At 45.6% G+C, this 13,342-nt stretch overlaps 2 protein-coding genes across 4 annotated transcripts in view; one reads left to right on the plus strand and one right to left on the minus strand.

Moving 5' to 3' along the window:
* tmem19 (transmembrane protein 19) overlaps positions 1-10,175 on the minus strand; it is a 35,846-nt gene extending 25,671 nt beyond the window's left edge. The window contains exons 1-2 of one of the 2 annotated variants that reach the window (XM_072551674.1): positions 9,941-10,175; positions 227-382 (exon numbers count right to left, since the gene is read on the minus strand). The gene's annotated coding sequence lies outside the window, so the exon portion shown is untranslated. Of the gene's footprint in view, positions 1-226; positions 383-9,852 lie in introns of both variants that reach the window. The other variant, XM_072551673.1, reaches the window with a different exon arrangement.
* A 106-nt stretch (positions 10,176-10,281) lies between these two features.
* Positions 10,282-13,342, plus strand: part of LOC140457905 (zinc finger C3H1 domain-containing protein-like) — a 69,531-nt gene continuing 66,470 nt past the window's right edge. For both annotated transcript variants that reach the window (XM_072551675.1, XM_072551677.1), the window contains exon 1: positions 10,282-10,800. In XM_072551675.1, coding sequence (XP_072407776.1) covers positions 10,320-10,800 — 481 coding nt within the window. In that variant the 5' untranslated portion in view covers positions 10,282-10,319. The remainder of the gene's footprint in view (positions 10,801-13,342) is intronic.

A 13,342-nucleotide genomic window follows, 5' to 3' on the forward strand; every position in this document is an offset into this window, starting at 1 on the left:
ATCCTTTGCAGCTCTTCTTTCTGACCTTAGGATGTCCGCAGAGCACTTTGTGGTTCATTAAGTGTTTACTCCAACTGTAATTAATGTACTGAGAGTCTTGCGTTGGCAATGATAGCGAAATTGTCAGCTTAATTATTCCACCAAGACTGACTCTGTGACTCTAAGTCCGTGCAGACACAGAGGGGAAAAAACTGTTTTAAAAAATAAAACTTGGAAATTAACGTACTGGTCGCACTGAGGTTCCATTTGACCTTTTTTTAGTGGTTTTCTTTCACTTATCATCAACGATTCTCGTTTCACCAGAGGTGACGCATTTGAAGCTCAAAGTTAACAATGTATTGTCAATAGCTCCCATTTCTATGTAAGTCTCGCTGTTGAAAACCTGAAAAATTAGATGTTACTAAACATTGTAAAACCATACTTCAGAGTACCTGTTAAATATCCCTTGAAATTTTAATTTTATATTTTAGGAAATTAACATTCCTCTAGAATGATAAAAATGTCCAATTCTTAAGACATTTTTAAAAAAATATTTTGATTTTAGCTTACCTCAAAATGCAAATGATAATATTTTATTTCATGATCTGGACATTTCAAGACGAATGATATAAAACTACTTTTAATTTCTGTCTGAAAAATCCTCAACTGATTGGCTGTAAAACTCTGCATATTATTGGGACTTTGCTAAAACACCTGCTGAATTTCACACTAGATTGAATTATAGTTGACAATGGGAAGACTTTCATCACAGAGTTCACTTTGCAACCAATTTTGAGATTAATGGCAAACACTTTTTCTTCCCTGATGATTGCAAAATTCAGTAATATAAATATCACAACAGCTAACTGGAGAACAACAAGGTCAACAAACAACAATGTGATCAATAACCCGTCTGTTTTGAGACACTGTTTTCAGGATAAACGTTCACTTCAAGGGAAGTTTCAATGATTTGTGTGCCACAAAACCAAAACAGAAAACAAATGTGTGAATAATCTCTGAATTTTTGCTGCTTTCTTCTGAGCACCCAAGAGGAAGGAAATTGTATGTTTTATTTGAAAGAGGAATCGTTCAGATAAACAGTATTGCATTTTTCATAGTTCTAACATGCTTCACAGCAATTGAATCACTTAGTCACTAAGTATAAAACAATGGTGGCGGCCAATTTGTGCACATTAGATTACCTCAATAACATAATTATCTCATCTGTTTCACGTGGTTTTTTTTGAAGAATTTCATGTCTTTTACATTCATGGGATGAGGTCATCGCAGGCAAGGCCAGCATTTATTACCCATCCCTAATTGCCCAGAGGGCAGTTAAGAGCCAACCACTTTGCTGTGGGTCTGGAGTCACACGTTGGCCAAAACAGGTAAGGATGGTAGTTTCCTTCCCTAAAAGACATTCGTGACCCAGATAGGTTTTTTCCAACAATTGACATGGTCACCATTAGACTCTTAATTCCAGATATTTATTGAATTCAACTTCCACCATTTACTGTTGCGGGTATTGAACCAGGGTTCCCAAAACATTATCTCAGACTCTGGAGTAACAGTCCAGTTATAATAGCCTCCCTCCTTGTTCAGGATTCAAGACAAATTTTGGTTCTTCTCTAATTAGAACTATGATTAATTATTAATTTGGGTGTCAACCTTCATAATCTGATAGTGTCAGAATGACTGCAGAGACTTGAACACATAATCTAGCCTAACATTTCAATGAAGCACTGAGGGAGTGCTGTTTTATTTGAAGAATCCATCTTTCAACTGAGATATCAAACCAAAGCCCTCTCTGTTCTCTCTTGTTGGCACAAAATATCCCATGGCACTGTTCAAAGAACATAGGAGATCTCCTGGCACAATATCAGTTGCTATCTCACAGCCACCATCAACTAAACACTCATCAGATCAGGCAATGTCGGCAGAGAGAAGCTTGAGTTGATATTTCAGGTGATCTCGAGAGTTGGGTTGCAGGATGGGGGTGGGGTTTGTGATAAGTTTCAGCAAGGTTGGGAGAGGTAGTTATTTGGTACCAAACTGTTTGTGTTTCCTATCTGAAACTGACTATAATTTATGGATATGGCACATGGGCACATTAACATGGAAATTGTGAAGTTGCCACTCACTGCTCCACCACAGACTGTCTGCCCAACTCACCCCCCATTATTACCACCACAGCCAACAATCATGGAAAGTAGTTGATATATTGAGAACTTCCTTTTATCCACTCTCATTTTGCTGTTAGAAAGCCTATCAAAATTAGAGATTTCATGGCAGTATAATTAACAGCTATTATTAAATGACCAATTTGGGCCTGACAAAATAGTTCATTATTTGTGGAACATTGCTAAATGTCTCCATTGTGATAAAATACTTGATATTCAAAACAATTTTTGAGTAATTATTTTTAAAATAATATTTCAATTTCTACATTCACCTCATCTGTATGTTTCATTTGCTTTCTACATAAAAGGTTGAAAGTGATTTTTTTTATATAAGTGATGAAAAACATTGGACCCAGAACTGATCATTGTGGCACACCACTGGTCACAGGCCTCCAGTCTGAAAAGTAACCCTCCATCGTCACTGTCACTTCGAGATTGTTCTGTATCCAAATAGCTAGTTCTCCCTGTATTCCACGTGATCCAGCCTTGCTAACCAGTCTACTATAAGGAAGCTTGTCGAGTGCCTTACTAAGGTCCATATAGATCAGGATGTTGCCATATTTGTGGATATGCTCGCCAAACTGGGAGCCTCCTGTGAAACGTTTTGTACTGTGTCTTCTGGAATTTATTTAGTTCTGTTCCTGCTGCTTCCAGTTGCTGGTTCCAGTTATTTGCTGTAGTGGCAGTATTTTGGGTCTAGGTCGGTGTGTTTGTTGATAGAGTTTGTGCATGAGTGCCATACTTCTAGAAATTCTCTGGCTGTCCTCTGTATAGCTTCTCCTATGATCGTTGTGTTGTCTCAGTTGAATTTGTGGTCCTTGTCATGTGTGTGTATGGCTACTAGGGACAGCTAGCCGTGGCTAGGTAGTGTTCGTGTATGCGGATTTCTAGTTGTCTGCCTGTTTTTCCTATATCGTGTTTCATGCAGTCTTTACACAGAATCTTGTAAATTATGTTAATCTTGCTGATCATGGGTATAGGGTCTTTTGTCCTGGTGAATTGGCTGAGAGTGGCTGTCGGTTTACGCACTGTCATGGATCCGAGTGGCTGGAGACGTCTGGCTGTTAGTTCCGAGACTTTTTTATATCAGGGTAGTGTGGCTACTGTGTTGGTTCATGGTATATTCTTGTTGCATTATTTGTCTGCTAGCCATTTGCAGATGAAGTTGCAGGGATATCTGTTCTTGTCAAAGACTTGGTAGAGGTGTTCTTCTTCTCTTCGCAAATTGGGAGTGCTGCAGTGTGCTGTAGCCCTTTTGAACAGGGTCCTGATGCAGCTTCTCTTGTGGATGTTCAGGTGGTTGTTCTTGTGGTTCAGGATCTGGTCCGCGTGTGTGGCTTTTCACCACTTTTGTGGTGCATTCACTCCAGAAGAAGTTCACATCTACAAAGACTTTGCCGAGAATGGATATCCCGGCAAATTCATCTATAGATGCCTGGCAGACAATCAATGCAACAAGTACATGCCATGACCGAACACACTAGCCATACGACCTTATATAAAACAGTCTCAGAACTAACAGCCAGACTTCTCCAACCACTTGGATCCATGACAGCTCATAAACCAACAGCCACGCTCAGACAACAGCTTCACCAGAACAAAAGACCCTATACCCATCATGTGCAGGACTAAAGTAATTTACAAGATTCCATGCAAAGACTGCATGAAATGCTGTAAAGGACAAAAAGGCCAACAACGAGCAATCCACATCCACGAACATCAACTAGCCACCAAATACCACAACCAGCTATCCCTAGTAGCCATACACACTGATGGCAAGGACCACAAATTCAACTAGGACAACACAACGACCATCAGACAAGCCAAACAGAGGACAGCCAGAGAATTGCTACAAGCACAGCTCTCATTCACAGACTCCATCAACATTGACCTAGACCCAATATACCAGCCACTACAAAGAACTACCTGAATCAACAACCAGAAGCAGCAGGAGCGGAACCAAATAAATTCCAGAAGACGCAGTAAAGCAGGGCTTCACGGGAGGCTCTAAAGCACTGAACATGACACCTAGACGGATGCAACATCTGCAAATCAACTTCTCAGTTCAGCGAACATACCCACAACCATGACAACTAGTACCCAAGCTACAAAGGCAGAGGACTGCAGATGCTGGAGATTAGAGAGTGTGGTGCTGGAAATGCACAGCAGGTCAGACAGCATCTGAGAAGCAGGAGAATCGATGTTTCCGACTCAACACTGACATCTTCTACAAACCCACCGACTCCCACAGCTACCTGGACTACACTTCCTCCCATCTTGCCTCCTGTAAAAATGCTATCCCTTATTCCCAATTCTACCAACTCTGCCGCATCTGCTCCCAGGTGGACCAGTTCCACCACAGATCACACCAGATGGCGTCCTTCTTTAAGAACCACAACCTCCTCTCCCACGTGGTTGATGATGTCATCCAGCAACAAGGTCGGAGCGCCCCTGGTCCTCACCTTCCACCCTACCAACCTCTGTATACATCACATCATCCTCTGTACCTTCACCACCTACAAACGCACCCCACCACCAGAGATATATTTCCCTCCTCACTTCCATCCGTTTTCCGTAAAGACCATTCCCTCCGCGACTCCCTTGTCAGGTCCATGCCCCCAACAACCCACCCTCCCCTCCTGGCACCTTCCCCTGCCACCGCAGGAATTGCAAAACCTGCGCCCCCACCTTCCCCCTCACTTCCGTCCAAGGCCCCAAAGGAGCCTTCCACATCCATCAGAGTTTTACCTGCACTTCCACACTTCATTTACTGTATCCATTGCTCCCAATGCAGTCTCCTCTACATTGGGGAGACAGGACGCTTATTTGAAGAGTGCTTCAGAGAACATCTCTAGTGCACCCACACCAACTAACCCCATTGACCTGTGACCAAACACTTCAACTCCCCCCCCCCCCCCCCCCCCTCATTCCCCAAGGACATGCAGATCCTGGGCCTCCTCCATTGCCACTCTCTAATCACCCAATGCCTGGAGGAAGAACACCTCATCCTCTGCCTTGGGACCCTTCAAACCCATGGCATCAATGTGGATTTCACCAATTTTCTCATGTCCCCTCCCCCCACTTATCCCAGTTCCAACCTTCCAACTCAACACTGCACTCATGACTGGTCCTATCTGTCCACCTTCCCTCCCACCTATCCTCTCCACCCTCCCACATATCACCATTACCCCCACCTCTATCTACCTATCACACTCTCAACTACCTTCCCCCAGCCCCACCCCCCTCCCATTTATCTCACCATCCCCTCAGCTCACATCCTGATTCCAAATGGAGGTTTTTTCCCAAAACGTTGATTTTCCTGCTCCTTGGATGCTGCCTGACTTGCTGTGCTTTTCCAGCACTACACTCTCCGCCCAAGCTACAAATCTTCACACAAATCTTGAAGATCAGGATGTTGCCAGGGTTGAAGGCTTGAGCTATAAGGAGAGCCTGAATAGGCTGGGCTGTTTTACCTGGAGCTTTGAAGGCTGAGGGGGGACCTCATCGAAGTTTGTAAGGTCATGAATGGCATTGATAGAGTAAATAGACAAAGTCTTTTCCCTGGGGTCAGGAGTCCAAAATTAGAGGGCGTAGGTTTATGGTGAGAGGTGGAAGATTTAAAAAGGACCCAAGGGTCAACTTTTTCATGCAGAGGGTGTTGCATGTGTGGAATGAGCTATCAGAGGAAGTGATTTAGGCTGACACAGTTACAACACTTAAAAGACATCTGGATGGGTATCTGAATAGGAAGGGTTTAGAGGGATATGGGCCAAGTGCTGGTAAAGTGCCCTAGCTTAATGTCGGGTATCTGGTCTGCATGGACGATTTGGACCAAAGGGTCTTTTTCCATGCTGTACATCTCTCTAACATTATGATTTGATTTTAGTGCTTTTTATTTCCTGTTTAGCTGTGTATGAGAAATCTTGTCTGGCTGCTTAGATTTCACAATGACGCCAATGCAACTTTATGTTGGAAATAACCATTAAGAATCACTGCAATCCATTGCACTGGAGGTAGTAGATCTCGCTCAAAAATTGCTTGACCTCTCGGTGTGATTTTCCCCAGTGCGACTTTCCCTGGTGCCAACAACCCTGGGCCTTTTATAATCTTTTATTTCATTGGATTTGTGGGACTTGGCTATGCACAAATTTCTATATCAGAATGGTGACTACATTTTAAATGTACTTTATCAACTGTGAGACACTTTGCTTATCATGCAAGTCATGATGCAAAAATGCAAAATCTTTTGTTTCTTTTATCACGAGACCTAATGTACTCTTCATCCACCTGGACAACCCGTGTGGCCTATTACCTACCGCGATCCCTTCATTTCCAACTGGTGCTGAGACATTAGCCGCCTCAACCTGTCTACCCCCTCCCGACTCCAACCTCTCACCCTCACAATGCGCAGCTCTCCACTCCCTCCGCTCCAATCCCAACCTCACCATCGAACCAGCAGATAAAGGGAGTGCAGTGGTAGTTTGGCACACTGACCTCTATACCGCTGAAGCCAGACGCCAACTCAAAGACACCTCCTCGACCATGCCTCCGTGACTACCTGGTCAGGTCTACGCCCCCCAACAACCCTCCCTCCCCTGCCCACTGCAGGAAATGCAAAATCTGCACCCACACCTCCCCCCTCACCTCCAACCAAGGCCCCAGTGGAGCCTTCCACATTCATTAAAGTTTCACTTGCACATCTACCAATATCATTTATTGGATCTGTTGCTGTCTCCTTTACATTGGGGAGACTGGACGCCTTCTCGCAGAGCACTTTAGAGAACACCTCCAGGACACCCGCACCAATCAACCCCACCGCCCCATGGCCCAACATTTCAACTTCCTCTCCCACTCTGCCGAGGACATGCAGGTCCTGGGCCTCCTCCACCGCCACTCTCTCACTTCCCGATGCCTGGAGAAGAATGCCTCATCTTCCACCTCAGAACACTTCAACCCCAGGCCATCAATGTGGACTTCACCAGTTTCCTCATTTCCCCTCTCCCCACCTTACCCCTGCTCCAAATCTCCAGCTCAGCTCTGTCCCCATGACCTGTCCTACATTCCAATCTTCTTTCTCACCTATCTGCTCCACCCTCCACTCTGACCTATTACCTTCACCCCCATCCCTATTCACCTATTGTACTCTTGGTTACCTTCTCCCCACCTGCATCCCCTTCCCATTTATCTCTCCACCCCAGAGGCTCCCTGCCTTCATTCCTGATGAAGGGCCTTTGCCCGAAACGTCGATTTTCCTGCTCCTTGGATGCTGCCTGACCTGCTGTGCTTTTCCAGCACCACTCTAATTCAGACTCTGATCTCCAGCATCTGGGTCCTCACTTATGCCGAATGTACTCTCTTGCCCACAAGATGGACTTCAATTAATCAGCTACGTGTTTAAAAAGATGATTAAAAGAGATTTGATTTTAATTAATGTGGTAGTTCAGGTGACTTTTCAGATCAGAAGATCTGAAATATTTTGGGATTAATGCACAATTAAGCCATGATCTGACTGAATTACAAAACAGACCTGAGTGACTAAATGGCCCACTTGTGTACCACATTCCAAATTTTAGCTGTATTTCTGATGTCATATTGTATGCTGTATTTTAGTAGCTGTAAATCATTACCATATTAAAGAAACCAGACTTAATTATAGCAGATGACAGACTTGCATATGTATAGTGAATTTTGATTCCCTGGCTGCATCACAGCCAATGAAACAGCAGCCACGATCTGGACACAGGAAATATAACAACCAAAAACAGAAACTGCTAGCAGTAACAGTGGAGAGAAAACAGAGTTCACATTTCAAGTCCAGTGACCCTTTTTAAAATGTATTTGCCCAGTCAATTTTTTCTTTCCCATTGTCTAGTCCCTTCTCACATACATCTGCAATCTTTTGATGCTTTATGTCAGTTCAAAAAATTCATTTGCAGGCACCAGCTGCCTTTGCTTCACCATGCATGTGCAAAACCTCTATGCCTATCAAACACTGGGTTGGGCTTTGGGCTCTCTGATTTTTTTTGGTAAGAAGGCCTGAACTACCTCTATGTCCCGCCTCGGGACCCTCCAACACTGGCATCAAAGTAGATTTCATCAGTTTCCTCATTTCTCCTCCTCACACCTTATCCCAGCTCCAACCTTCCAACTCAGCACCACCCTCATGACCTGTCCATCTTCCTTCCCACCTCTCTGCTCCATCCTCCCCTCCCACCTATCATCATTACCCCACCTCCATCTACCTATTGCACCCTCAGCTACCTTCCCCCCAGCCCTGCCCCACCCCACCCCACCCCCTCCCTCCCATTTATCTCATCACCCCCTCAGCTCACAGCGTCATCTGGCCAAGTTTGCCCTCACTTTGAATATCTTCTCCTTTGATTCCTCAATTTCTTCAGATCAATGGCATAGCCATGGGCACCTGCATGAGCACAGGTTATGCTTGTCCCTTTGTGGAGTATGTGAAACATTTCTTATTCCAGTCCTACTCCAAGTCGCTCCCTAAAACTCTTTCTCCAGTACACTGTGGACATAATTGGTGCTTCAAATTTCCACACTGCTCTCACCTTCACTTTGCCCAACTGACTCCTCCGTTCCCATTGTCAATGTCTGTTTCCATTCTAATTGGTAGGCTAGCCACCAATCTATCACAAACCCACTGACTCCCTCAGTTACCTGGATTATACACCTTCACACAATGCTTCCTATAAGGAATCCATTTCATTCTTACAGGGGGTCTCAGAAATGTCCATATTTTTCCTCAATGGAAGATTCCCTGCAATCCTGTTTAACAGGCCCCTTAGTGGTATCTAAACTATTTCCCACATTTTTTTCTTCACCCTTTTGCTTCCCTCCCACCTTAACAGAGTGCCCCATCCTTACTTTCCACCTCACCAGCCTCGATATGCAAAGGATCATAAACCACCATTTCCGCAACCTCCAGTGGGATACCAGTATGAGGTACATATTCCTTTCCTCTACCTTGTCAGTATTTTACAGGGATTGTTCCCTCTGGGATAATCTGGCCCCTTCCTCCTCCACTTCCAATACCTCCCCATTGCAATCATAGAAGATGCAACACTTGCCCGTTTACTTCCACCCTCTTAACTATCCAAAGCCCTAGACAAACCTTCCAGATTTACCTGCATTTTATTCAATCTATTCTCAATTATTTGCTGCTCACAATGCAGCCTCCTATACATTGAAGGGATGAAACACAGACTGGGCGACAGTTCATGGAACATTTATGTTCCCACTAAAAATGAATCTGGGTTTCCAGTTGCCTGCCACTTCAAAACATCCTTGTACAGTATTCCCATAGCAACATTTCTGTCTCGGGCTTGCTGCAGTGCTCCAGTGAGGCTCAGCACTAGCTGGAGGTACAACATCTCATTTTCCACATTTTCCTTGGAGCCTTTGGCACTCAATATCGAGTTCATTAATGTTAAGGCCTGAACACCTATTTCCCAGTGTTCCAAATACCATGTCCTATCATGACAATGGTTTGCTTTCAACACAGTCAATTCATTTTCACTCACTCACTCACACTTCGCGTTATCACCTATCCGCCTTTTCTCCTTCCCTGGCTTACCATCAACAATCCCTTTGTTTCTTTTTTTTCTCTCTCTTTGGGCTCAGTCTCTGCCTATCAACTCATTCATTCTCTCGCCCTACCATCCAGTCAGAAAGATACCATTTGTTTCGAGGTGCTATCAGTTGTGAAGCAGGGTCACTGGGCCCAAAACATTAACTCTCATTTCCCTCCACAGATGCTGCCAGACCTGCTGAGTTTATCCCTTCTAATGGAGACCTGCTTTCTTCACAAAGATACTGCAGAGTTGCTCCAGCAAATTTCTGTTCTTGTTTCAGATCTCCAGCAATCGTAATTCCTTGTTGTATTTGAGTTAATCCGCAGTTCCTTGTTTTATACTAACAAAGCAACTAATTTGGTGACAGCAAGCTCCCCTGATAAATAAATGATGAGGGAACTGGAAGGAAGCCAAGGGCTCACCCCTTCCCTCTTGTCCTCATCCACACAGGGGCCGCTCTCCGCATGCGCGGGGCGGTTCCTCGCAGCTTCGCCCCACCCCCCCGGGCACTACCCTTGAGACGTCACATCCGTTTCCGGTGCCTGTGACGGAGTCTGCGACAGGAGCAGCCATGGAGCTGGATGGCGAGCGGCTGTCGCCCAAAGAGGAGGGCGAGCTGGAGGACGGCGAGATCGACGATGACAACGACGAAAACGTTTACCTGGAGTCGCGGCTCGTCTCGTCCTCCACTCCCAAGCCGAGGCCCAGCAACATCGGGGGTTTGGGCCCCAAAAGCCACCGGCCGCTGGCCTCCGGGAACGGCCTCGTGTACCGGCTCAAGGAGCCGTACCGGGGCTTCCCCCAGCAGCCGCCGCCGCCTCCCCCTCCTCCTCCCCCGCCCGCGCTCCATGGCGACTCGTCCCGCTCCAACTTCTGGGAGAGGAGCCACGGCACCTTCGGCCGTTTCCGCTTTCGGGAGGGGTCGAACCGCGGAGGCTGGGGCAGGGGGTTTCGGGGAGCTGGCCCTCGGGGGTTGAAGAGAGGGAGACCGGGACCCGGGCCCGCCTTTATCGGGAACAACAACATCCGCAGGGATTCTCCACCCCGGAAACGTATCCTTTTCCCGTCCCTCTGCCGCCCGAACCAGCGTTTGCTCAGTTCTACCGCTGACCCCACCAGGACCTGAGCCTCACTGACGAAGCACATTGAGAGAAGTTGAATCATTTAAGGAATAGACCCACCCTTGCCACCTCCATTTGTGAAGTGCGTTCCTTGACTGGCGTCAGCACCCAGTCAGAAGCGAATCTTTGGGTTTTTTTTTCCTGACAAAATGAAAGAAAGCGATCGGATGCCGTGTGCTGTTTAACAATATTTCTTAGTTCTCGAGAGGTTTAGAGGGGCACTTATCTCGAGGAAATGAATGGGGTTGAGAGTTTACCTTGGGAGGGTTGCATTATCATATTCAATGTAAGCTTTGTGTGTGGAAATTCAGACATCTTTACATTTGGCTGGGATGCTCAGTGTAATTTGTGGACAAGTTTTAGGCTGAAACCCTAAGTGGAGATCATAAAGATTGCTTGGTTTGACTGGAGAGCTCTTTGGTTCAGTTGTGAAATAGCTATGTTAATGTGTGTACAAATACTGTATGCAAGAAAAGTACACATTTTTTTCTTAGCTAGCAGGTGTGATGTAACATTAGTTCATTCCACTGCAGGGTGATGCCTTTGCCTTTGTTACTTTGAAATGTAGGATTTTTTTTTTCTTGGCTTTATGGAGACCTGTTTGGATAGGTTGACAAATGTCTAAGTAGAATTTTTGTGTAGCTATTTTAACACTTGTTTAATCTGCAATCAGGATTAATGTCGCATTTAAAATTCTATTAGCCGAATATACCGTATGCTTGATTGTGTAGCCTGTTAGTGACAGTTTGTGTTAATTTAATTTCTTGGAAAACACTATACTTTCCATCAAACTGTAATTCAAATATTCTAGTCATAACTTTGTCTAAAATTTTCCTGAATTACATAGAATCGCTATAATTGTAGGGATCACGGACTAGTGTAAAGCAAAGTTACCAAAGTCAGACTCTGGGGTAATATCTGAAAAGCTATCAATTCAAATTGATTGCCCCATATTTTCAACTTTTCTTGTAGTATCTACAGTGGTCACTATTTTCTAGCATCTCAAGGATAATAGAAACGTACTTGGCTGTATTATGCAGAACTTGCCACAAATTCTGGTTGAGACATTGAATGCTGAACCAACCAGCCCAATTTTGTAATGATTAAATGATGGTTGTCACATACAGCGGTGTTGTTTTGTGTGATAGGCATGTGGATCATACCATACAAAGTGTCTCAGTAACAGAAGAGAATTCAGAATCGTGTTACAGCCACAGAGAATGATCAGAATTAACATTTTGAGATTTGTTCAAAAGTTCATGTATTCAAACCAATGGAAGAGAGTATCATGGTTTAAGTGGCAATGCTTACCCAAGTAACACTATTCAACAAATTAGTCGTCATGTTAATTCTGGGCATGTAGATGTTGCTTAAACTGTTTTAGGGCTGAAAATGTGTTGCTGGAAAAGCACAGCAGGTCAGGCAACATCCAAGGAGTAGGCAAATCGACGTTTCGGGCATGAGCCCTTCTTCAGGAATGAGGAAAGTGTGCCCAGCAGGCTAAGATAAAAGGTAGGGAGGAGGGACTTGGGGGAGGGGCGTTGGAAATGCGATAGGTGGAAGGAGGTCAAGGTGAGGGTGATAGGCCGTAGTGGGGGTGGTGGTGGTGAGGTCAGGAACAAGATTGCAGGTGAGGAAGGTGGTGCTGAGTTCGAGGGATTTGACTGAGACAATGTGGGGGGAGGGGAAATGAGGAAACTGGAGAAATCTGAGTTCATCCCTTGTGGTTGGTGGGTTTCCAGGCGGAAGATGAGGCGCTCTTCCTCCAACTGTCGTGTTGCTATGGTCTGGTAATGGAGGAGTCCAAGGACCATGCATGTCCTTGGTGGAGTGGGAGGGGGAGTTGAAGTGTTGGGCGACGGGGTGGTTGGGTTGGTTATTCCGGGTGTCCTCTGAAACGTTCCACAAGTAGGCAGCCTGTCTCCCCAATATAGAGGAGGCCACATCGGGTGCAGCGGATGCAATAGGTGATGTGTGTGGAGGTGCAGCTGAATTTGTGGTGGATATGGAAGGATCCCTTGGGGCCTTGGAGGGAAGTAAAGGGGGAGGTACGGGCGCAAGTTTTGCATTTCTTGCGGTTGCAGGGGAAGGTGCTGGGAGTGGAGGTTGGGTTGGTGGGGGGTGTGGACCTGACGGAGTCACGGAGGGAGTGGTCTTTTTGGAACGCTGATAGGGGAGGGAAATATATCCCTGGTGGTGGGGTCCGTTTGGAGGTGGCGGAAATGACGATGGATGATATGCTGTATATGGAGGTTGTTGGGGTGGTAGGTGAGGACCAGTGGGGTTCTGTCCTGGTGGCGGTTGGAGGGGCGGGGCTCAAGGGCGGAGGAGCGGGAAGTGGAGGAGATGCAGTGGAGGGCATCATTGATCACGTCTGGGGGGGAAATTGTGGTCTTTGAAGAAGGAGGCCATCTGGGTTGTACGGTATTGGAATTGGTCCTCCTGGGAGCAGATGTGGCGGAGACGAAGGAAT

Source organism: Chiloscyllium punctatum, chromosome 32 (genome assembly GCF_047496795.1).
Source record: "Chiloscyllium punctatum isolate Juve2018m chromosome 32, sChiPun1.3, whole genome shotgun sequence".
NCBI lineage: Eukaryota > Metazoa > Chordata > Chondrichthyes > Orectolobiformes > Hemiscylliidae > Chiloscyllium > Chiloscyllium punctatum.